Source organism: Ursus americanus, chromosome 10 (genome assembly GCF_024610735.1).
Source record: "Ursus americanus isolate L20-20 chromosome 10, mUrsAme1.1.p, whole genome shotgun sequence".
Classification (NCBI taxonomy): Eukaryota; Metazoa; Chordata; class Mammalia; order Carnivora; family Ursidae; genus Ursus; species Ursus americanus.
The window spans coordinates 43,816,695-43,843,682 of NC_142136.1; the positions used below are offsets into that span (position 1 = coordinate 43,816,695).

Below are 26,988 nucleotides of genomic sequence, written 5' to 3' on the forward strand. Positions count from 1 at the left end.
ACATTTACCCAGGTGAGAAAGCCATTGCTTTGGTGTAGGTTGAGTTTTTCTTTCTCAGTTATATAGTTAATCAAATAAACAGTCAGTAACGTTTGATCTGAATATGTAACTCTGGAGAGAGAAGAGGGAAATTGACTGCTTTCAAGATGCCAAGAATGTAGTCTAAGGCTGAGGACAAGGCTGAGGTTACCTAGAAATAAAACTAAAGATTGACTTTCTCAGTGGTTTCTTTCCCATAGTTTATTAATAAATCTTTCTAGAATTCAGGAAGCACATTTAGTAAAGATATTTTCTTGTTTTAATTTTTAGAACCTAATAAAGCATCTACCTGATCAAGAACAATTGAGTTCATTGTCTCAGTTCAAGAATGACTATAACAACTTATGTGAACCCGAGCAGTTTGCTGTTGTGGTAAGTACTGTCTGTCTTTCAGCGTTGGCTCTCCTGGGCGGGGATTTTTAGACTGTGCCACACAGGAAAGGAACTGTCCGGCCTTTTCACATCACGATTGTTTCACAAACCTTTAATGTCCATCTTGCCTTTTTTTTTTTTTTTCAACCTAAGGCTATTTATGGAAAATTATCTTGATTTCAAATATATATTGAAACTATAGCCTTAGAGGAAGTCCGAGGAGTTTAAAAGTATAAACATGATTTTGTGTGTGTGTGCGTGTGTGTGTGCGCGCACACGCGCTCTATTTCATGTCAAAATGTAAGATGAAAACTGCACTCCTGTGGCAGAAGAGTATATCTATGATTTATTCTGGAGCTATGTATTCCAACATATTGCAAGAGTAACTTCAGTTTCTAGTTCTAATCGCTCACCTCCGCTCATCTCCTATTTTAGACTCTGGAATTAGAAATACAGTCTCTTTCTTGGCAAAGAAGATGAAAAATGAATATCTTTTTTAAAAAAAATCTTTGAGACAACTTGATAATCACCTTGTACCAGCCTCCTATTTTATAGAAGTTGGGGTCCGTAGAGGTGAAAATACTTGCCAATGTTATATATTAACTGAGTTGCAACTTAAAATTAGAATTTTATCAAGCTTTCTTTCTTCTCTTCTTTTTTCCTTTCATTAAATTATCATTTTGAAGTTGGTTACATTCAGTCATCATGACAATATTTTAGTGTTTCATTTTAATTTTTAAAAAAAGATTTATTTGAGAGAGAGAGAAAGAGAAACAAGCAGAGGGAGAAGGAGAAAGAGACTTTCCACTGAGCAGGGAGCCTGACATGGGGCTCGATCCCAGGACCTGGGATCATAACCTCAGCCACAGGCAGATGCTTAACTGACTGAGCCACCCAGGCCACCCATTTCTTTTTTATATGTAAGATTACTTTTTTCCCTTTTATCTTCAGTTCTATTACCAACCTCCAGGGATATGATGGAACTGCATATTTTGTAGGTAAATTTTTACAGGGCACATCATCACAGAAAAAATGTAAAACTCTTGCCATGTTTTAGTGATTTTCACAGAAGAATGAGCTCAAACTTGCAGTTATTTTAGGTATATTTAAAATAGCCAGGTTATGCCCTCCTTTGAAAATCTGGAGTTCACATCAAAGAGCCATGATTTACAAGCGGTGTTATCGTAGGGGTCTGAAAATTAAAACAATTATATTTCCAGGTACTAGTGCTGGAGGTTATAGCTTTGATTTTAAGATGGGCCACTTCCATTTCAGGACATGTCAACTCATACTTGACCTTGAATCTACACATTCCATGCCGGGTCATACCTGATTGCAAATGGAATTTAATGTAGAAAGAGTAATGCTATTGAAAAACATCTGCTATGGACAATATGAATAGTGCTATCATATGTTGATTGTGAATATTCTTAAAGACGTTTTTGTAAGTTCTAGTTTTTGTGGTACTAACATTTTAAGACACAACTGCTTTTGTGAAGAAAGGAGAAAGAAATTTGGGGGGTAAATACAGTATATATGTATTTTGTCAAATAGTAATGTTCGTCAACTTTACCTTCTTCCATTGCAACTTTTCACCATTCCCAGTCTGTCTCCCTCTACTTCTCAGACACCTCCCCGCACCAAAAAAAGAGGGAGGAACCTGCTTAAAGTTCTAAACAATGCTTGAGAATTACCAAAAAATATGATGGACAAATTCATAGAACAGTGTAGAATGCCTGAAGTTTTTTTTCTTTTAGGTTAAAAGCTCAATATTAAGTTTCTTCAAAGAGTGGTATATTTGCAATTTATCAAGATTATATAAGTAAGTTTTTTTTTTTTTAGGAAGCTGATTATAATTATCATGTATATTTCTATGATTGCCATTATGCTGTTTCATTTTTAAAGTAATAGACTTATGTTGGTACAGCCACTTTGGAAAACAGTGTGGAGGTCCCTTAAAAAGTTAAAAATAGAGCTACCCTGTGATCCAGCAATTGCACTACTGGGTATTTACCACAAAGATACAGACGTAGTGAAGAGAAGGGCCATATGCACCCCAGTGTTCATAGCAGCATTGTCCACGATAGCTAAATTGTGGAAGGAGCCAAGATGCCCTTCAGCAGATGACTGGATTAAGAGGATGTGGTCCATATATACAATGGAATATTACTCAGCCATCAAAAGAATGATTACCCAACATTTACAGCAACATGGATGGGACTGGAGGAGATTATGCTAAGTGAAATAAGTCAAGCAGAGAACGACAGTTATCATATGGTTTCACTCATTTATGGAACATAAGAAATAGCAGGAAGATCAGTAGGAGAAGGAAGGGAAGAATGAAGGGAGGGTAAACAGAAGGGGGAATGAACCATGAGAGACTGTGGACTCTGGGAAACAAACTGAGGGCTTCAGAGGGGAGGGGCGTGGGGGATTGGAATAGGCCAGTGATGGGTATTAAGGAGGGCACATATTGCATGGAGCACTGGGTGTTATACCCAAATAATGAATCATGGAACACTACATCAAAAACTAATGATGTACTGTATGGTGACTGACATAACATAATAAAAATTGTTAAGAAAAAATAATAGACTTAATTATGTTGTATCGAAGATGGGCTATTACCTTGAGGTAAGCTAACCTGCAGATTCCTACATGACTTTGATCTTGTAGAAAAACATTTACTCATTGACTAAACTTAGATTTAAAGTACTAATTATTTCTACCTAAAAACCATCAATGTATCACAGACAAGGAATAGGTAAGGGTTAGGATAGCTTTCGTACCCGCCAAAAGGCCAACACTTGCCTTTTCATTTTCACCCAAGAGAGACTTAATTTTAGCTTTGTGTCATCTTCAGGTTCTGTGTCCTGATAGCGATTTCTATATTGTTTTCATTTTAACAAAAATCAGTTAAGGGTAGCTCAGCCAGTTAAGTGTCTGACCCTTGATTATGATCTCAGGGACATGAGATCGAGTCCCACGCTGGGTTCCGCACTGGGCGTGGAGCCTGCTTAAGATTCTCTTTTCACTCTCTCCTTCCTCTTGCTCTCTGTAACTTAAAAAAAAAAAAAAAAAAAAAAAAAAGAATCAGTTAAAACTCTACCATTATATTATTTGCCAGTTTAACTTTTTCTTTCATCCAGTTATATAAATTTACTAATTTGATTCATGTGAATTACAGATTTCTCAGAAAGTTGTGTTCTATTTCAATGAACATCAAAATTTGATATGATAAAGTCACCATAGTTGTTTGCATTATGTAATCAACCTTAATTCCACTAAAGAATTATGTAAAACAATAAACAAAAAGCAGCTCCACCAGGATATTGGCATTTGTTTACATTATTTTCTCTTTCATAGAAAGGTACTGTGCGAAAGTAACACATTCAAAATGCTAGTAACTAATGTCAATTGAAGACCAATTAGAATATATAAGATATAACATACAAATTAGAAATATGTTTTACTTTTGGCATGTATTACTTAGATACAACTTTTTAGGACTCTATGTCCTGTAGAGAGTATGGTATACAAATAGGCTACTGAGAAATACCATGCCAATATATATTAAATTGTATATCCCTGAAGCTTTCTTTTTTTTATATTTTTATTTTTTAAATTTATATTTGATTAATTAACATTAATGTATTATTGGCTTCAGAGGTAGAGGTCAGTGATTCATCAGTCTTTTTTCTTTTTTTTTTTTTTAAAGATTTTATTTATTTTATTTATTTATTCATTCGACAGAGATAGAGACAGCCAGTGAGAGAGGGAACACAAGCAGGGGGAGTGGGAGAGGAAGAAGCAGGCTCATAGCGGAGGAGCCTGATGTGGGGCTCGATCCCATAACGCCGGGATCACGCCCTGAGCCGAAGGCAGACGCTTAACCGCTGTGCCACCCAGGCGCCCCTCATCAGTCTTCTATAACACCCAGTGCTCATTACATCACGTGCCCTCCTTAATGTCCATCACCCAGTTACCCCATCCCCCCACCCCTCCCCTCTAGCAACCCTCAGTTTGTTTCCTATGATTAAGAGTCTCTTATGGTTTGTCTCCCTCTCTGATTTCGTCTTGTTTTGTGTTTCTCCTATGGTCTTCTTGTTTTATTTCTTAAATTCCACATATGAGTGAGATCATATAATAGTCTTTCTCTGAGTGGCTTTGATATGTCTGTATTCACTCCAGGTTTTCTATAATATAGTATTTCATATGCACTTTATTTCTCCCTTGAAACTGGAAGCAAAAATTTTTAATGCAGATACTACCACTATTCAAAAAAAGTTTTTAATGCATGAATACTAGATACAGGTACTTTTATGCTATGAAGGGTATAGCCACTCATCTGTTACTTTTAATAAGTCAGAGTCTTGAGGTACCTTCCTGAACTAATTCTCTTCGCAATCTTTACGACTGGGACATTGGCCAGTTTGAGCAGGACAGTTGCTAGGCTTTCTGAAGCTGGTCCTGTCTGTGCTGTCTAGTCTAGTTGTGATGGTGACATTTGTGGTGGTTGGCGGTCTGGTACCTTTCGGAACGGATCCTCTTCCGGTGCTATAAATTCATCGTCTAATAGTTTAACGATACCATTAAGTTGTTTTTGTAGCTGAGTAGAGTACACTTATATGTCCTATGTTTTCTGGGAGATTTTGACATATGAAAAATAATATCCCATCAAAAATCTGAAAAAGTTGTCATTTAATACTGAGAGACTAAAGGTTCTAGTCAAATGGTATTTTAAAGGAGTGCTCTGGGAGCTGGTCTATCTCTGTATCTTTTTGTGTGACTTGAATGAGACCATTTGGTTGCTGATTTTATTTGTTGTTTTAGGTTCTGGGCAGAGGACATTGAATTCTGACTGACGTGCTTAATTTGAAATATTCTTTTCCCTGGACAGTTCAGGACTCTTTTTGTTGTTGAGAAATCGGTTTATATTTGGTATGCCCTCTCTTCATGCTTTATTCAACTTAATTTTGTATCAGTAAGTGAAGAAGTGAAAATATACCTGCCTCTTTTCTTGGATTCCTTCCTTCCCTCTTCACCTCTAACACCTCCTCACTTATTCTCCAAAAATGTTGCCTACTTACCAAAGGTTGGCTCCCATTGAGTAGAATCTGATTTTAGTTGTATGACTATTTTTTTATATTTGCAGTTTCTTTGATCAGTAAACCATTAGATAAAATCTCTGTTCTCACAGTATCATGGCTTAACTGTGGGAGAAATAAGATACGTGAATATTCAGTGGGATCAGAAGATGAGCTGAAGTTTGGAAAAATGCCTAAAAATTTGCATTTGAAACTTGGTGCAGTAGATTTTCTTTGATTAAAAATTCTAGGTTTTTGAGTATTTGTCTCCACATTATTTAATTCTATTAAGCTGCCTGTTCTTCGAAGGGATTAAAACATTTACAGGAAGGTTGAATTGAACAAATGTCCTGCTCATGTTCTGTATTTTGAGCTGCCACCATTTGGTGTCACTGTAGGGCAGGGCTTTTAAACTTTGTGCAGTAGAGATCTTCGTTGTTTTGTTTTGTTTTGTTTTGTTTTTTTAAATCAAAAACTGTTGTAGGAAGTTTATGCATATTTCCCTGCATTAAAAATGCCTGCTTTAAAATGTACCCTAATATTCTTGTTGTAAAACATTCAAATAACGTATAAAAATATTGAATATGATGTGGAAGTTCCTTGTATCTCACTAGCTCACTGCATTCCATACAAATTATTTTTAACATTTTGTTGGACTTCCAATCCTGTTTCTTTGTATTCACAAATATTTGCGTGTTCATATGAACATTTAGAGAAATATATTGTTCTGAAACTTTTTCATTGTAAAAAAAATTACATATTGGAGTTAGTTATTTTCATGATGTACTGGTTTTAAATTCTTTTTTTGTTTTTTAAGATTTTATTTATTTGTCAGAGAGAGCGCACAAGCAGGGAGAATGGCAGGCAGAGGGAGAAGCAGGCTCCCCGAGGAGCCAGGAGCCCGATGCGGGACTTGATCCTAGGACCCTGAGACTGTGACCTGAGCCTAAGGCAGACGCTTAACCGGCAGAGCCACCCAGGCATCCCTGGTTTTAAATTCTTAAACGGTATTTTATGGTCTCGGCTGTGACTTTTTCTTTTAATACTTCCTCGAAAGAAGGGTGGTTTGTTGGAGGGTTCTAAAATAATTTTGTATACATCTTTGTGTCTGTACTTGTCTGTACTATTCAGAAATATTATGTCAGTACCCATTAAATTATATGTTCCCAGGGCTTTTAAAAGAATAATTCTTCATTCGTCTTTCTATATGCATCTGAAGGCAGTGTATCTTAGACGTTGTGAGTATGGACTCTGGGTTTAAATCGTAGACCAGCCTGTGTGCTCTTGGGGAGTTACTTAATTTTCTGTACCTCGATTTTCTTATTTATGAAATGGGACTGTATTATTTCCTGTTGCTGCTGTAACAGATTACCCACAAACTTAGTGATTTCAAACAACAAAAGTTTATTATCTTATAATTCTGGAGGCCAGAAGTCCAAAATGGGTCATCAGGGCCGCATTCTTTCTGAAGGCTGTGGAGGGGATTTGTTTCCTTTTTCCAACTTCTAGAGGCGGCTGCTCACATTCCTTGGCTTGTGATCCAGCATCATTGTGGCTTTTGTCTTCACATCTCCTCTGACCCTCTGCTCTCCTTTTATAAGAGCCCTGTGACTATACTGGGCGTACTTGGATAACCCAGGGTAATCTCCCCCTCTAGAGATCCTGAATTTAATCACATCTGTAAAGTCCTTTTGATATGTAAAATAATATATTCAAAAGTGTTAGGGATTAGTGGTTATATATAAGGGGTCATTATTGTACCAATCACAGGGGCAGTAGTAGTGCCTACCTCCATTCTGTTCTCCTGAGTATTAAAAAATCAATATAGTGAATATGTATAAATCCTCTTATAACGATGAACTCTTTAAAAAGGTTAGCTTTGTTATTAATATTTTTTTAGGAAAGAGTCTCAGAATTTCAATTGCTAGGTTAAAGGTATTTTTTATCTTGATAGTTATTGCTAAATTACTTTTCCAAGATATATGTGTTAACGTATACTTTTAGGAACAATACATGTGTGGATTTTTTCTTTTTCTGGTACAATCACCAATACTTAATATTATCATTTTTCACTTGTTTTTATATATTTTGCTTTATATTACTTGGTTATGAGATGATATTGAAGCAGTTATATATTTATTATTTATTTTTCTTCTTAGAACTGCCTATAATATCTTTCATTTTTTTCTTTTTTTTCCTTCTAGTTTGTAGGCTCTTCTTATATAATCTTTTTGTTACTCCTTTGTAAATATTTGCAATTTTTCTTAATGCTTCTCACTTGTCTCTTTGCTTCTATTTATGATGTCTGTTGTTTTTTGGCATTTTTGAAGGTTGGTTTTGAAAGTGAGTTGAGATAAAAAAGACCCATGTTACTCACTTAATGATAGGAATGTATTCTGGGTATATGGACAAGCGTGTTCCTTGTATGTAATAGGAACATGGTTCCTTGTTTATAATAGGACCAGTTGATTCAGTTTTTAGTTTGATTGCAGGGAACATCTGTAAAGATGTAAAATGAGTGTCAAATACCACAGACTATCCTTCACTGCCTCCCTAAAATCCTTTGGTTGCTTCCCATAGCTCTTAGATGGATGTTTACAGTTCTTCAAATAGCGTTAGGTCTTAAAAAAAAACATTGAAGTATAATTGACATACAATAAAATGCACGTATTTAAAATTTGTAGAATTTGATTAACTTCAACATATATGAATATACTCTTGAAACTATCACCGTAATCAAGATAATAACCATACTCTCACCCCCAGATGTTTCCTCAGGCCTTTCTAGAAGCCCCTCCTTTGCATCCACCAAGAACTCCATCTTTAATGAAGCGTTCCTGCCTCCCTTCCCTCCTCTAGTCTTGGTTTTCCCCTGTCCTTTGTCTTTCCTTAACAACTTGCTGAGCTTTGAAGGCACCATACTTAGGCCAGTTGGTATACTTCCTTGCCCCTCCCTTTTCACTTTGAGGAAGACTTCTCTGGAATACTTTCCCTATAAGATTCAGTATCCCTCCTCTTTGTTACTGTAATGTCCTGTGCCTATCTCCAAATGACTCTTATTCCCCTAGAACCTAAGTGTTCTTTTACACATGACAGTCTTCATTTATGCTCAGAATTTTCTGTAGGCTGAAGTAGCATGTGTTCATCCTCATATTTCCAACACATGGAGTATCTTCCAGCACATGGTGACCACATGATATTAGCTAAATGAATATATGAAATAAAGAAGAGAAAAACAGAAAGGAGGGAAAATATGTGGTAAGAACAATAAAATAACGAAGTTCGAAGAATTTTTTAAAGAAGATTTTGTTGTTTTAGAGCAGTTTTTGGTTCATAGCAATACTGGGGGGAAGGTAGAGAGATTGCCCATATACCCTCCCCCTACTACATCCATGACCTCCCCCATTATCAACATCCCCCCAACCCTTACCCCAGAGTGGTACATTTATTACGGTTGATGGACCTGCACTGACACATTATTATCACCCAAATTCCATAGTTTACATTACGGTTCACTCTTGGTGTTATACATTTTCTGGGTTTGGACAAATGTAGAGTGATGTGTGTCCATCATTATGGTATCAAATGGATATTGTTATTGCTCTAAAATAAATGTCTTTTAAAATCACTTTTATAGAAAGTTTTTATTTAAATTCCAGTTAGTTAACATACAGTATAGTATTAATTTCAGGTGTATAACATAGTGATTCAACATTTCCATACAACATCTGGTGCTCATCACAACAAGTGTCCTCCTTAATCCCCATTACCTATGTCACCCATCCCCTCACCCATCTCCCTCTGGTAACCATCAGTTTGTTCTCTGTAGTTACAACTGTTTCTTGATTTGCCTTTCTCTCTCCCTCTCTCCATTTTTCCCTTTGCTCATTAGTTCTGTTTCTTAAATTCCACATATGAGTGAAATCATACAGTATTTGTTTTTCTCTGACTTATTTTACTTAACATAATACTCTTTAGTTCCATCCATATCCTTGCAAATGGCAAGATTTCATTCTTTTTTATGGCTGAGTAATATTCTGGTGTGTGTGTGTGTGTGTGTGTGTGTGTGTGTGTGTGTGTGTTGAAACATATACACACACCACCTCTTCTTTATCCATTCATCAGTCGATGGACACTTGGGCTGTCTCCATAATTTGGCTATAATAGGTAAAGCTGCTGTAAACATTGGGGGGCATGTATCCTTTTGAATCAGTATTTTTGTATTCTTTGGATAAATACCTGCTGATGGAATTGCTGGATCATAGGGTAGTTCTATTTTTAACTTTTTGAGGAACCTCCGTACAATTTTCCAGAGTGGCTGCACCAGTTTGCATTCCTACCAACAGTGCAAGAGGTTCCCTTTTCTCTACATCCTCACCAATACCTGTTGTTCCTTATGTTGTTGATTGTAGCCATTCTGACAGATATGAGGTGATATCTCATTGTAGTTTTGATTTGTATTTCCCTGACAATGAGTGATGTCAAGCATCTTTTCATGTGTCTGTTGGTCATCTGTATTTCTACTTTTGAAAAATGTCTGTTCATGTCTTCTGCCCATTTTTTAATTGGATTATTCATTTTTTGGGTGTTGAGTTTGATAAGTTCTTTATTTATTTTGGATACTAACCCTTTATCAGATATGTCATTTGCCAATATTTTCTCCTCCATAGGTTTGCCTTTCAGTTTTGTTGTTTCCTTTCTTGTGCACAAACTTTTCATTTTGATGTCCCATTAGTTTATTTTTGCTTTTGTTTCCCTTACCTCAAGAGACCTAAACTCATTTTTTAAAAATGAAAATGTTAAGTATTTTTGAGATAATTATTTTAATTTTTGTTAAAATGAATCTCTAGATAATGACTTCTGGCAAGAATGGGTGAATTCAAAAGCAAACCAAGTAACTTATGAGCATAAGTCTGCGTTCACCTTTTTTTAAAAAAAGTAGAACTTAACCACCCTGTGTATTGTTGCCACTAGTTCACTTGTCACAATACACTGCTGTTCTTTTGATATCACAACTACATTGGATTTTTACCTTGATGTTCTTTTAACTCAGAAGGCCATTTTTTAAAAGTCCATTGAATATTCAGGGTACCCTGTAGAATATTTCTTATGGTACTTAGTGGTTTTATTTTATAATAGGTGTTGAGGAAATTGTGATTTGGTGTAAGAATCATGGTTTATTGAAACACCTTTAGGAAAAACTGAGCAAGAGAGGTGAGGAATCTGAAAGAGTATCTCCACTGAGCTATTGCTTTTCCAGACTAAATATCTCCAAGTCTGTCTTTCATGCTTTGGGTGTTGGTTATTTCAAGAGCTTTGCAAATGTCCTGCTACAAGATCAGTCTTGTTTCACAGCGTTATCACTTTAAAACTTAATAAAAGACATGAGGTTAGTATGATACAATTTCTTTTCCATTTTGGTTTCTTGCAATTATTTCTTCCTTTTCTCTTTGATATTTCATCTTCCATCTCATCTGTCAATGAGAGAAATCTTGCCAGTCTCTCCTCCTGGAAGATAGAGTTCTGTTTTGTCTTCTGCTTTTTGGTGCCTGTCCTGGAGTCCAAGTTCTCTCAAATTCCGTGATGCTTTAGACAGCACTTTGGCAAACTCATCTGCAAATCTTTCACTACCCAGGGAGGACATTTGTTTAGAATAATAAATGATTATAACTAGATTCATAGCTATTTAAATCTTAGAGGTCTGCTTCTCTTAAGATCCTAACCATTCAGCTGTTGTTCAGTTATTCTTGTCACTCTGCTTTGCAACCTTCTTGACATGCTTCTACCAGGATCCAGGACTTAATATAGGCTCGCTAGCACAGATGGTTTTTCTTTCACCTAGTTCAAGGCTTATTAATTTAGCTTGCTTTCAATTCTCATTGATTTGCAGCTAAAATTCTGCAGACATTTAGTAACTTCCATAATTTTTCTCATGCTCTGATTTTTGTCTTCCATCACCTTCAGTAGTTTAAGCCAAAATAGTCACAATTCCATTTGAAGTTTTAATTAAACTTATAGAAATTTTGTTGGTGTGAGTAGTTACAATCAGTTGTCAGCTGGAAGGTATTTTCACCTTGCCCACTTTAATATTTTCTTGGAAGATCTTGTTCCAGACAGATTCTCTTGTAATTCTTCCTGCACCGACACAATGGAGTTAGACATTGGCAAAACTTTTAAAAGTCCACTTACGTCTTCTCTTTACAAGTTTAACAGGTAGTACAAAATAATGTGTAACAGATGTATCAATTAAACCAAATATACTGAAATATACAGAAAATTAAGAGGTTTTCTTACAGTTGAACTTAACATGGCTTCACTGCCAATAGATTGAGTATATTTAAGAACCATTCTAATATTGATTTGAGCTTGCATTAGATTCTTACAAAATGGCTCCAGGTAGCAATTTCTCCATTAGTGTAGGCCCTGGCCTTCCGATGTTAGAGGGGCTTAGATAGCTAGATATTTTATGGAAGAATTGTGACCTCGAAATTGTATTGGTAACTGCAGCACCATATATCTGATCTTTTTATTTTAATACCTTGTCTCCTGAGGTTCAGAAATGATTCATTCATTTGTGCATTTGATAAATATTTATTGACTACTTACTGTGTACCAGGCATTGCTCTAGGCCCTGGATGAAGTGCATTGGACGTGTCTCTTATTCCTTGTTGGTGTTACATTTCTGAAGATGATAACAATATACACATAAACAACATAATGTAATATCAAGTAATAATAAATACTCCCCAGGAAGTGGTGGGGTGAGGGTGCGTGTATGTGTGTGTGTGTGAGATTAACGAGGCTAGAAGAGATAATATTTAGCCAAAGCTCAAGTGACGGTAGTTAGCTCTGTGGCTGTCTTGGGGAAAGCATGTTATAGTGGAGGAAACCACAAGCACCAAGACTTTGAGGGATAAGTGAGTTTGGTCCAGCCAAGGGCAGTGGCTGTGCAGAGTAAGGAGGAGATGAAGGGGGGTGTAAGGGATGAAGTTAGACCACCTGGGCCTTGGAGCCATGCGTGAGGCCCGTGAACTTTATTCTAAGAAAGCCATCAGAATTTGAAATAAGTGAAATGATCAGCCTGATGCTTTATGAGAATTGTTCTGGTAGCTGTGTGGGGGAACAGGTTGTGGAGAGGGGGCATAAATTGAAGTCAGTGGCCAGTTAACAGGCCCTTCTCATGATCTAATGATGAAGGTGAGAAATAGTGCTGGCTTGACAGGCTGGATGACACTGTCACTGGGGAGAAATGGTCAGATTCTAGATGTATTTGGATAGATGGGATTCTGGATATGACAAATCAGGCTGCCTCCAAAGTTCTTGGCCTGTGTAATTAGAAAGATAAGCATTTCCAGTCACAGAGATGAGGAAAGGCTTCCAAGAGGAACAGACTGGGAGGAGCATCACTTAACAGGTCTGTAGACCTCCGAGTGGACATATGAAGTACGTAGTTGGGATGTAAGCTGGGAGTTCAGGGCTGGAGGCATAAACTTGGGGCCATGGTATTTAAAGCTGTGGCTCTGATGAGATCACCTAGGGAGTGAATTAGAAATGCAACGCAGGAGGCAGCGAAGGGCAAGGCAAAATATGCAAACCCTACTGTGTTTTTTTGTTTTGCTTTTTGGGTGTTTGTTTTTTTTCCCCAATCTTCTCCCAAGAGAGACTCACCATCAGCAAGGTTTTGTTTGTTTTTACAGCTACCACCTCTCTGAGGAAAATTGTAATCCCTGGTCTAGGGAATTGTGCCAGGTGATTTTATAGTATGACACTCTTGCAGTTTGTTTCAAAAACTAAGTGTGAGCTGGGGTGAGAGGGCTATTTGGCATTTGTAGAATATAATTCATCAGGGACCTTTGGAAAGAAGCTCGTGTTCATGAGAATATGTGTCTGTGGAAAAAAAGAAAAAACTTCTTTTGCCTCTAATCTTGTTCTCATATGAAATATAAAATGGAATAATCTCTAACACATCATCTTACTAAGGTATAGTGCCTATATCATAAACTAAGATAAAGTTAAAAGGCCAAAAGTATGTAGGCATATTCCATGATAAAAATAACCCTCTCATTTAATCAAGGGATTGAATTCATTTAGTTCAAATCGACATAAAAATAGTAATATCAAATCCTGCCGGTAAGGGGGGAAACATCACTCACATACTACCAATTGTATTCTCTGTGGAGTGGGAGGGTAAGTTGAATTGGGCTCCAAATGAATCCTCTTATGAGCTTTTGTTATCCTCGTTCCCTTGAAATTAGTAGAATGTCAGCTATATTAAATAACTTTGCAATTCCTTAATTTATTAGGACTAATGAAAACCCAGCATGATCAGAATAGTAAGCTCTTTCACGGAGTTCCTAACTGTTGAGTTTCTCAAAAGTTTGAATTTTCAGCTGTGATTTGTCTTGATCTTCTCTCTTTATTCACTTGATGACAAAAAGATTCAATGTTTGCTTATGTTTTATATAACATGCACGTAAAATGTGAAAGACTTGATATTAAATAGTCCCTACCTAATTTATCTTCAGCCACTCTATTTTTAATACAACAGCCAGTGATCTTAGTGAGATAATATTCTACTTATAATCCTATGATGGCTTCCCACCTCAGAGAAAGGTCAGTGGAAACTCTGTAGAATCTGCCATTGCCTTGGTGTTCTTGCCTCATTTTTTACTGTGCTCCCCTGGCTAACTCTGCTTTAACCACATGGCCTCTATACTGTTCCTTTCAGTGCCAGTCACATTCTTGGGAATTTTATACTTGCTGTTTACTCTCCTTGGACCTTGCTTCCACCAGATACCCAAAATGGCGTGCTTCTTAATGTCCTTTTGGTCTTTGTTCATATGTCAACTTCTGGAGGTCTTTCCTGAGTACTCTGAAATTGCATGCCCACTTGCCCAAAGCACTTCTTTTCTTCATCCCTGCTCTATTTTTCTCCCAAGTATTCGTCATCTTCTCATTATGTTTTGTCCATTAACCTATCTATTAAGTCTATCATAAGAATATTTGTCATCTCAGGAATCATTTTCTCAGGTATCTCTTGGTGAATTCCTAATGTCTTGAACACTACTTGGCATGTGATAAGCACTCCATAAGTATCTGATGAATGAATGAATATATTTTCCATAAGGTACTTTATTATTTATTTTAAATACTGAAATACTAAAGCTATCTAGCTCTGGGCTTCCTGAGGCTGGCTATGGAACATATTCCTAGTATTGAAACATGAATCTGGGTTAAAACAACTTGGTCTTGGTATTCCAAATTCCTTCAGATATCCTTCATTGCATTTCTATCCCAATTAGATCTGGGTTTGAATACTTAATTTACCATGTACCAGCTATGAAACTTTGAACAAGTTCTCTGAACACCCCTCAATTTCATTTTCTGTATTTATAAAATGTATGTGAATTTAGAACTTATCTCCTTAGGTTGTGGTAAGATTTAAAGGGAGCATTCGTGGGTGATCAGTAGTGAATCAGTACCCAGTTATGTTAGCTGCTATCCTCTTGTTATCAGACTTATGTTTTAAATGTTTTTCTTCCCATGTGTTGAGATCCAGTTGAAGACCCACTTTCTTGCTTTGAGTCATTTCCTAATGTACAGTTGGAATGTTCTCTCTCTCTGTTCTCTGAAACTCTCGCATGTTTTATATGTGTGATTTTCCTTCCATTACGTATTAAGAATTATTTTCAGGTTATGTGCAACCTTGTAATTCCAAATCCAATGTAAGTCTTTTTGCGTCTCATCTGTAGACTCTCGACCTGTGGTCAGCATTTCATCCTGTTAGCTTTATCTACTTGCTGCTTGTTTTCTCCTCCAGCTCCCATGTGCTGCTTGTCTGACTCCTTCCCTGACTCTTTTCCGGTTTCTTCTAATATTTAAATCAGCGTTGTTCTCAGTTTCTGTCTTTTGCTTTCTTTTCATACCCTCCTCTTTCTCAATGATTTTATCTACCCCATAATTATTTATTAACTCCTTTTGAACAATGTTTAGATATTCTAGCCTTTTTGTACTTTGTGTATTTCTTAAATATACGGAATTCAGTGTCGCACAAAGCAGCCAAGGTGATGAGTAAGGGTATGAGACAAAAGTAAGCACCGACCGAGGAACATTTTGGTTATGATCAGTGATCCTGACCCCCAGATCTCGTGTTGAGATGTGGTGCCAGAATAGTTGTTTTATGTTGATGGGAACAACCTTCCAGAGAACCATTCAAGTTACTGAAAACCTGATTAGGATAAGTTTCCCTTCTGATATTAGTTGCGCATGTTAGAGCCAAAAGTTTGAGCTAAGTAGACCTGACCAGGTCTATTCAACTGAAGGCCTTAGCCTTAGAAATCCCCTGAAATTAAAAACATCCAGTTGCATACAGAAACAGCTTGATGGTTATTATAGAAATTGTGTTCAAGGACAAGAAAAAGATACTAGAAATTGAATTTAACTCTATGAGATATTACAACACAGCAGGTTAGACCTCTGCTTGTGAGTCATCTCATGCAGTGGGGTCGTTAGAGATTAGAATCTGACCCCATGTTAGTTTAGTATGATTATTTTTTCATTATAATATTTGAGACTTGTTATGCTTAGAGGAGGGTTTTAATGCTAGCAGGGAGAGTAATTTTGGAGTTTCAGTTCAATGATATAAGTATTGCATCAAATGAGCAACCATAGAGCAGCCAAGCAACTACATGACAAATTATTTGACTTTTGTACCGTGATAATACATTTGCCTGATATATCCCTCATGGCTGCCCTTTAGGATTGCAAGAACTGAAATTCGTATAGAGTAGGTGACTTAACCCCCACATCTTATAAACAGAAGAGAAGGATTCATGTTCAGGATTTCTGCATTATATTTTGTTTCCACCATACTGTGTTGTTTCTAGATAAAAGTCTCCTGATATATTAGCAAAGAAGTAGATGCATACAGGAGTTGGGCAAAAGGCAAATGAAGGGAAAGGTTTTTAAAGTCTTTAGGCTACATCGCATTTTTGCTTAGGACCCACCCCATCCCTCCTTTTCTTTGTGGAAACCAAATACCATTTTTATCTTCAGAAGCTCAGGGCCCAGATAGAGGGAAATCCTCTGTCCTTCCTTGAAGAGCCTGATGAGTGTAGATGTTTCTGGAATGTGAACTGCCTTATCAGGCTCATTACTCTTGTGGCCTGACCACTGACTTCACTGAGAAGACTTTCCCTCATTTTCTGTCCCCTGGTGGACAGAAAACTGGCACTGGGATGCTAAGTGTGAGAGCCCTTGAAAACTTTACTGGGATACCCAGAATCCATTGTATAGTTTCATTTAACTTAATTTGTGCTGTGGGTCCTGAGACAGAAGGTGCCGGTGTTTTGATCCTGTATTTTTTCTGGTTCATTATAGTACTTGTCTGAGTTTTGTTTTGTCTTTTCCTTTTCCCTCTTTGCTTATATTTTCGTTTTGTATTGAATTGTATGTTTCATTAAACATCCTTATCTTCCATACCCAGACGTGGCCCATTTGAAAGGATAAATGTGTTTGTTTTCTTTCCTCTAACATTGGGTCAAGTTTCCTGTCCTGCAACTCAACTATTATCCATTATTAATGTTATTTTTCTTTCTTTACCATGGATGGCAATTTTGTATCTAAGTCCACATATTATTATTTATTTAAGGGATGGGAGAGGGAACAAAGGGATTCCCCAGCCCCCTTTATTGAAAAGCTAATGTTAACTTTTACACCACCAGCCTCATCACTACCAAATTATGTGACATATTCTATTTGTCCAAGTTCCCATCTGCTAGAAAAATCTTAATTGTGTGCGTGTGTGCGTGTATGTGTGTGTGTGTGTGTGTGTGTACTATAGCACTTACAGTACATTAACTTATATTGATATATTAAATTGTCATGATTTAGCATAAATTTTGATATGTTTAGTAGTGCTCATAGTTGGTGGTTTTCTGCTGAAATTGTGATTGGACCCAGTGTTCTGTTGTTTTTTGTTTTGGTTTTGTTTTTTTGCTCACTGATGTCACTGCACGTTGCTCTTCCTGCAGTAAGCAGTGTGGCATTACTGAAGTTTTATGCTCTGGGCAAGTGGAGTTTGTCTATTTTATTTTATCAGTGTTTCCTTTGAAGGTAGCTGCCCTTGGAACCATTAGCCACAGTAAAGCATCTAAATCATTCTGATCAATTCAATGCTGGTAAGTTCTGAAAGGATGTAAGGTTCCAGCAGCTTTATTGTCTAGGTTTTCTTGACACTATATTCATGCTTTGCCTAAGTTCTTACCCAGAATTTTTTAAAAGTATTCTATAGTTTGAATGTAATTAAGAGAAGCCAGTTCACTTAGCTTCCTGATAGTCCCTCCCTTGATTGTCTTGTTTTCTGTCTACCATTCTGTTTTCTCTCATGCTACTACTTGATGCACTTTTTTGCCTCATTTACTTTTCTAAGTTTTTCTCTTAGGAGCGGCTTTATCTGCTATGTTCTTAGCCCCTTGTTTCTCACTAGATACTTACAATCTCCTTTAGAACTATCTATAATTCTGACTGCTGATTTTAGTAGTTACCTCCCTTGCCAGGTAAGGCTACCTTTTCCCCTATTTTATCCTCCTCCAAAATGCAGGTTTCCACTTATTTGTTCTTAATCGTGGCTCTGCGCCATAGCCTGAATCCTGCCATCAGATGCCCTTAGTCCAACCACACCTTAATCAGTATCTCCATAGTTCCCTCATTTCGCCTGAAACGCAGACTCAGACCTGGCCCCTCTGCATCTTCGGACAAAGTAGCAGACATACTTAATGACTGAAGGGCAGAGGAGTTGCTGGAAAACTGTTTCACAGTGATTTGGTTTGAATGCTCCCAAACGCACCCACCAAATCAATGGCTTGAACTGAAACCTAAGCCCAAAAGCCAAATGAATTTCTGAAAGGCCATTGATTTTATTCTTAGAAGCCCCTGAATGAATTTTATTTGTCCTCATGTAGAAACAGAAAATAAGAACTACAAGCAGTCAATACTAAGAAATACAGCAAGGTATCATTCTTAATGGCTTTATGTTTGGAATAAATACAGAAACACCTTTGCCATTAATATTCTGGCACCAGGCAAAGAGCAAGACTTTGTAAAATGGCACAGAAGAAAGCAAAATGAAGGCAAGGAATTGGTCATTTAAGGGTATTTGGGGACAGTTGTTACCTTAAAATATGAGGTAGTTAGCAAATGTTAAAAGAAAAGGCCCTCTTATTCTTCATTACTTTTGAATAATCTACAACAGTTTTTCCTATGTCCTTATCTCTTACCTCCACTACCCCTGACCCTGCTTCCCCATAGTCCCACCCCGATCTTGAATGTCTGCTTGTGAGATCAGCTTCTAGAGCTAGAGATAAAAGGGTCAGCTGGCTAGAATTACATCTAAGGATCCGACTGTGTTGTATATGTGTGTGTGTATATGTATTTTGGGGGATCTTACTTTCAGTTCCAACTTTCTCTTTCACTCTGTGACTATTTTATCTGGTCCACTGATCAATCTTGAGGATGTAATTAATTAACCACTTGCAAGTGTAGAGGATTTAGCCAAAGTGGCTCTTAAATGTAAGTATCATGTTTATGGTATTTTGATGATTTCTCATAATCCCTCTTTTATTAAATGAAGCCCTGCAAGTCAGGCAGGGATTGCCATGCCTAGAGTGCTTTTGTTTCATACATGTTAATGAATGGTAACCGGAAAGCCAAATTTAAAATAGAATAAAGTGTGAGTATTAATTTTAGAATGATATTATTGAGAAAACGTAAACCCTCAAGGATGGTGATACTGGGCCATTCCATCATAACTGTGTATACTTTTGTTTTTACTCTTTGCTGATTACCGGGTGTGTTTCAGGCCCTAGGCCTCCCGTTTTAAATGTACTGTCCTTTTCCACAGAGCTGCTAGTGATCTCTTATTATAAAACAAAATGGGGGGGGGGGAGAACCAAACTTCTAAATGACATTATGTCACCTCTAAGCTTAAAATACTCTAAACATTTAAAATTTACTTTGTGTTATATTAATACAGCCACTCCAGCTTTATTGTGATTAGTGATAACATGGTCTATCCTTTTCATTCTTTTCCTTTTACGCTTCTATTGTTACAGGCAGCATGTAAGTTTTTTAATCCAATCTAATGATTTCTACTTTTTCAGTGTAGTGTTGACCATTTGCTTCTAATGTGGCGACTGATGTGGTGGGGTTTTGAATCTACTATCTTGTTATTTATTTTCTCTCTCATCTATTCTTTGGTATTCTTTCTTTTGGATTGAGTATTTTGGTGACTTTTTTTGTTGACTTACTAGTTATTATTCTTTGTTTTATTGATGGTTGCATTAGTGTTTCTAGTATCTATTTTTTAAACTTCAAGTGATGTTATACCACTTTATATGTGATACAAAGTCTTAAAACAACGTACTCCTGTTTCCCATACTGGAGGGCTTTGTGCCGTTGTTACTCTACATTTTGCCTCAGCGTGGGTTTAAAACTCATAACACGTGCTGACTGCTTTTACTTCCAACAATCAGTCGTCTTATACATCTACTTGCGTACATACCATTTCCAGTGTTCTTCACTTATCCATGCAAATCTTGACTTCCATCTAGAATCCTCTTCCTTTTCCCTGAAGAAATGCCTGTAACATTTCTTCCAGTGTTAATGAATTCTTTCAGTTTCTGTATGTCTGAGTAAGTCTCTTTTTCACCTTCACTTTAAAAAGTGTTTTCATAGGTATAGAATTCCAGGCTGATAGCTTTGTTTTTCAGTCCTCCAAATGTGTTCCTACACATGTTTCTGCATGGTCTTCTTGTTTGAATTATTTCGGGCAAACAATCCGCCATCATTCTTATCTTTATTCCTTTCTACATGTCTTTTCTTTTTATTGTCTGTTTTCAAAGATTTTCTCTTCATCACTAGTTTTGAACAATTTGATTATGATGTACCGCGGGTGTAGTTTTCTTCATGTTTCTTGTCCATGGAGTTCACTGAGTTTGTGCATATATGGGTTTATAGTTCTCATTGAATTTGAAAATTGTCGCCACTACTTTTTTTCAACTTTTCTCTCCCTCCCTCCTCTATTTCAGGGACTTGAGTTGCATATATTTTATCATTGCATATATATTAGTCCTTTTGAAGGTGTTCCTTACTCACTGATGCTTTTCTTGTTTTCTTTTTCATCTTTTTCATTTGTGATAATGTCCATGACTATGTGTACCAGTTTTTTCTTGTGTCTAATCTGCTGTTTTCCCATTCAGTCATCTCATATATTGTAATTGTTTTCTCTAGACATTCTAGCTTGGGTATTTTAAAAAATATCTTTCATCTCCTTAAAATGCTCAATTTTTCTACAACCTTCTCAAACATATGAAATAGTTTTATAATAATGTTCCCCTGTTTAGTACTTTGTCATTTGTGCAATTCTATATCTGTATTCATTAACTTTTCTCCCCAATAGTTACATTTTCCTGCTGATTTGGGTGACTAATAATTTTTGTTTGGGTGCCAAATTTTTTTCTTTTTACCATGTTGTACTCTAGATACTTTTGTACTCTTAAAAATATTCTTGAGCTTTGTTTTGGGAGATGGTTAAATTACTTGCCAACAGTTTGATACCTAATGTGCTTGTATTTAAGCTTTGTTCCATGGAATCAGAGTAGCCTTCAATCTAGAGCTTATTTAATCCCAAGAGTGAGGCAATACTTTCCTGAGTATTCTACTCAATGTCCCATGAATTTTGACGTTTTCCCACTCTGGCTGATGAGAGCAAGTACTCTTCCCAACCCTGTGTGAGAATCAGGCATAGTTATCTCTAGTGCTTTTAGCTGATACTTTCCCCAGCCTCCAGCAGTTGACTCACATGCCTGTGCTGATCAGTACCAGAGCTAAAAACACACGGGGAACCTCTTGAGATGTCCAGAGCTTTCACTCTCTGCTATCTTTCCTTTCTGGTACTCGATCCCAAGAACTCCAGCTGCCTTAGCATTATCTGACTCCTACCTGTCTCTCCTCAATTTATGGAGAACAGCTGACTCCACCTTGCTTCCTTCTCCTCGTGCTGCTCCTTGGAAACACTTTCCAAAAAGTGAATTGGCACAGTCATAGCACTCACCTTGTTTCCCCTTTCTCAGGTGCCACTGTCCCACACTGCCTGGTGTCCACTGTCTGAAATCTATTGTTCGAGGCCTAAGTCTGTCCCTGTTTTTCCATCTTTGGCCAGAAGAGGAATTTCCCTTTGCAATTTCAAATGGTTTCTAATTTTATTATAGTTTGTAAGATGATGGAGTATCTATTTCTTGAAACTCATAGTTTGCTGCTCCCTTCCTTATTTACTGTGTTGCAGTCCTATTCATTTGCTGTCCCCACCTCAGATTTGCCTTTACTCTTGCAACTCCCTCTGCTTCAGCCCAAACACCACTTCGTCATGGAAGCACACATCATATGATCTCCCCCATCATTCTCTATCTCCTATACCCTACTCAGTCATAGCACTTGTCCTTATCTAAAAGGATCTTGCCTATTTGTTTTTCTCTTTCTCTTCCTTTCTCTGCTTGCTTACTTATAGCACACTCCATTTGGATGAGGTCCTTATCATCTTATTTTTAATTTGAATCTCCAAGGCCAAAAACAATGAACATAGTAAATGTTCAAAAAATATTTGATATATAAACAAGTAATTTTATGACTCTCCTATGACTCCAAAAGTAGGCATTACCATTTCATAGATGAGACAACTTGTTCACTCAACCACTAACTATTACTGCTTTGCTATGAACTCACACTTTCATGCCACTAAAAGGGTAATCCTCCTATCTCTTGGGGTGGCCACTGCTCTAGTGTTTGTTTGCTGTAGGTGCCCACTGTACCTGAAGTTGTTTTTAGTGGTGGTTTCTGTATGCTTCATTACTGGAGCAATTTATTTTTAGTACTTAAAGATTAACGTTGAGTTAATAATAGATACAAATTACTTAGAATGTTCAAGTGGGAGCTTGAAATTGTTGAACTTGAAATTAAGTTTTTAGAAATTTGGGATTTTCTTTTCTTTGGGATTTTAAATCTTCTAAATACACAACTGAAAAGTGGGGCATTTAAGCCCATAATAGGAAATGTGGTTTCTTTGTTGTTTTTGGTATGGAAACATGATGCTTTCTAGTTAGACCCTCTATGTAGTATTGAAATTTTATGGCACAATCTGCTTAATTTGTTTCATTTGCAAAAACAAAACAAAGCATCATTACAGTCACATACTAATTACTAGCCATACATCATTCATTTGAAATAAAGCCTAAAGCATTTTGTAGTTATAAGCAAAAAGGTCTCTTATGATTCATCACTTTGCAAACAACATTGTTTTAAGGTTGTTTTTTTTTAGATCCAAGTATCATCTAGTGCCTGGGAAGCATTTTCTGTATTCTGCAAATCTCATTATATAGGTTTCCATATTCTCTTCCGAGACCGTTTTGGAAACATAATGGAAAGGGGGAAGCTGGACTCATGGAACTAAGTTACTGTAGAGCCAGGCAGTTGCATCACGCGTACGGCTTAAGGTTTACACCTTGTGTAAACTGCTTCGTGTCTCATTTGTGAGGCCTTCTGAAAGGGTCTTAGAGTGCATTTTTATTAAAATTATGTAAATACTATAATATTCTACTCAATGGGCTGTCCCCACTAACATGAAGGTGAAAATTTGATGAAAATGTATATGTACTAGTCACATAGACTTAAAGTATCTCCCTATAAATTGTTTATTTAGTTACAAAGGAAAAGTATAGTAACTTGACATAGGAAGAACTGGTGAGCATCACTTTAACCAAGTGTGTGTGTGTGTGTAAGATGGAGGGAGAGAGTGTGATAAAGCAAATAGGGCAAAATAGAACTAGCTGAACTAGCTGGTTAATCTGGATAAAGTCTCTTTTTTGGTATTCTTAAAACTGAATTTATAAGTTTTTAAAATTCCATTTACAGTAACATAAAAACATAAAATACTTAGGAATACATTAACAAAAGCTGTGTAAACCACTAACAAAGATAAAATTAGGCAAAATATGCAAGTCTATTGTAAGGCAGTGGATAACCAGTGGAGGAAAAATTGCAAACCCTGAGAAAGCAAACAAATCCTAACTTCATGATTGCCCAGCTTTTGGCCTAGTGGAAGTTTTACAGTTAACAGCACAGAGAGCTGGAGTTTAAACAGAAGCTGTGTTTTTCTCTAAGCAAAAGAGGCAGAGATCAGAATATCTAGCAGTAGAAACAGCTGAAATCTGCTGGGCATCGAAAGGAGAGGGACTGTGCAGAAGGGGACTCCGGTCGTCCTTGTGCAGATCTCCACGGAGTCTGCGCCTGGAGGCTGGCCTGTTCCTATTCTGAACAGGATGTGTCATACTGCACCTGCTACAGGTTGTGAATGGAGCAGAGATCCTAGAGGTCCAGCATTGCTGGGAGGCATTGGATTTCTGGCTCTGCCAAAATAGAGAGGTCGTCTTAGCACCTCATTTACTAACTGGCCTTTAAACAACTGGAAAGGTTGTACTTTAGGAATGAGGACCACACCCTAAAGAAGTATTTACTCTAGACCCACCTTAAGGAAACCTATAATCAAGTCTTGCTGACTCCTCTGGGAAGAAAGTTGGGAGATAATCCTACCAAGTTAGAGGGGCTAGGCAACTCCTTTTACTTCTATCAGTTATGCTAGTAGTGTGTAACTCAGGCCTGTTCAACGTAAGGTGATCACCCAGTGATTTGCCTGCTAAAACAAGAATGAACATTCTTTGACTTATTTTGCTTAGCATAATATAAGTCAGAGAAAGAGAAATATCATATGAACTGAACAGATGAACATAGGGGAAGGGAAGGAAAAAGATGAAAACAGAGGAGACAAACCATAAGAGACTCTTAACTATAGGAAACCGAGAGTTGCTGGAGGGGAGGTGGGTGGGGGGATGGGGTACCTGGGTGATGGGCATTAAGGAAGATGCTTGATGTAATGAGCGCTGGGTATTATGTGCAACTGATGAATCACTAAATTCTACCTCTGAAACTAATAATACATTGTATGTTAAACTGAATTTGAATAAAAAAATTTTTTAAAAAGTGAACATTCTTCAAAGCAGTATTATAACTCAACAGTTGTTGCAATATTATAATATTAAATAGTAAAGAAAAATAAAATGGGATCTATCAACAAAGAAAAAAATCAAACTAGACCTACGATGGCCCAGATTTGGAATTTCACATGCAAAGACTTTACTGTGGATATTATGAATATGTTCAAAGAACTAAAGGAAATTATGTTCAAGGAATTAAACAACAACAACAACAACATGGTCTTAATTGAGAAATCTCTGCAGGGAAATGAAAACTATAAAAATTTACCATATGGAAATTCTCAAACGGAAAAGTTTAATAACTGAATTGAAATATTTAGTGTGTAGGTTTAATGGCATATTGGAGAGAGCAGAAGAGTCAGTGAATTTGAAGACAGCTCTATAGAGGTTATTTTATCTTAAGTGTGTAGACAAAAATAAATTGTGTAAAAAATGAACAGAACCTTAGGTATTATTGAGTAAATACCAGTCATTCCAAAACACCTATAACTGGAGTCCCCAAAGGAGAAGAGAGTGAGATTGTGGATGCCAAATTATTTGAAGAAATAATGGCAAGAAATTCCAAATTGAGTGAGAAGCAGAAATTTCAGGTTAAAGAAGTTAGGCATGTTCCAACCAGGATAATGTAAAGAAAAAGACACTGTGGCCCATCTCAGTCGAACTGCTGAAAGCCAGATAAAGAAAAAAATCATGAAAGTAACATGATGCAGGGGTTGGGGGGAGGCACATTGCTTATGGGTAAACGGGAGATTTTGCGGACTTTGCAGAAATAATAGAAAGTGGAAGTCAACAAAGGATGTAAAGTGTTGAAATAATAATAAAAACCCTGTACACTCAAAATTTTCTCTTTAGTAGATACCCTTCCCTAAATAAGGTAAAATAAAGACCTTTTTAGTGAACCGAGAGAGTTTGTGGCTATCAGACCTGTCCTACAAGAAATGCTAAATGTTGTCCTTCAAGTCAAAGGGAAATGATCCCAGATGGAAACTCAGATCCACAAAAAGGAATGAAGAGCACCCGAAATAGTAAGTAAACTGTTTCCCCGTCTCATAAATTACTTAAAAGAAAACTGATCATTAAAAACAAAACAAAACACTGCAGGATGGGGCTTATAATGTCCATAGGAGTAAAAGATATGATGGTAATTGCACAAGTGATGGGAGCACAGCAAATGGAATTGTGCTGTTAAAACATTACAGAGCTGAACTGAATCAGGTGGTATGAAATGGAAGAAGGCTGAAGCAGGAGAAGGAAAACATGTATGGATGCAATATTGACTTGATAGTAACACTAAGTAGACTGATACATAAGGATGTAGCATTAATGTAGGATGCATTTTGCTAGTCCTAGAGCAACCAGAAAAAATATAATGAAGAGACAGAACTCAGAAGCCAGTAGAAAAAATAAAATGGAATACTAAAAACTGCTTGATTACATCTGTCATCTTTTCCCCCGCTTTTGTAGTTGAGAAGCAGAGGGGACAAATGGAAAACAGCAACAATAAGAAAAGTCACCTAGCTATGTATATTTCAGAGAATGTATACTTCAAGGGAAAGCATATTATAAGAAATAGTGATATTATACAATGATAGAAGGAGTAATTTACTAGGAATAATCACCTTAAATATATAAGCTCCTAGTAACAGCATCAAATTCATCAAGCACGAACTGGCTGAGTTAAATGGAGTAATAGATAACTCCCTAATCTTAGCCTTTATTGTCCCTTTTTCAGCAAATTCTAGAAAAAATATAGACCCCCCCCTCCAAAGTAAACAAATAGAAAATCAAGACAGTTCTGTCTTGTTAATTTTTGGAAGATTGAAATCTTGCTGAGTAGGTTTTCTGTTAAAACTAAACCGGACCATAATAATGGAACATCTCTCTGTTCGAAAATTGCACAAATTGTTTTTAATTACTTGTGGGTCAAAGTAAAAGCTATTTTGAACTGAATGCAAACACTGAAAAATAAAACCAGATTCTTAAATTACTGATATCAGGAGTCAAAAGAATTTCAGTACAGAGAATTAGACTTGAACATATATACAAAAATTAACAAAATAGTTTTATATCAAATATTTCAGTGTATGAAGAGTATGTCATGACCAAGTGGTACAAGGTTGGCTTAACATTTAAAAATTAATGTATTTAACCATATTACCAGAAAAAAGGGGAGAAAAATCACATTATCTAAGTAGATACAAAATGAAAAGTATTCAGAATTTGAATTTATGATAAATAAAAATTCTTAGCAACTAGAAATAGGAGGAACTTCTTCAACCTGATAAAAGACATCCACAGAAAAGCTGTAACTCTCCTCATAACTGATGGTGAAAGATTAAATGCTTTGTCATTTATGATTGGAATCCAGGCTAGGCTATCTATTCTTA

General features: G+C 36.7%; 1 protein-coding gene across 4 annotated transcripts in view; it reads left to right on the forward strand.

The window, feature by feature from the left end:
• Positions 1-26,988, forward strand: part of DIAPH3 (diaphanous related formin 3) — a 475,240-nt gene that overhangs the window by 225,042 nt on the left and 223,210 nt on the right. For all 4 annotated transcript variants that reach the window (XR_015725940.1, XM_087865106.1, XM_087865107.1 and 1 more), the window contains one exon: positions 310-411. Coding sequence is in view for 3 of the 4 variants with exons in the window: in XM_087865106.1 (XP_087721232.1) it covers positions 310-411 (102 nt within the window). In the remaining variant the exon portion in view is untranslated. The remainder of the gene's footprint in view (positions 1-309; positions 412-26,988) is intronic.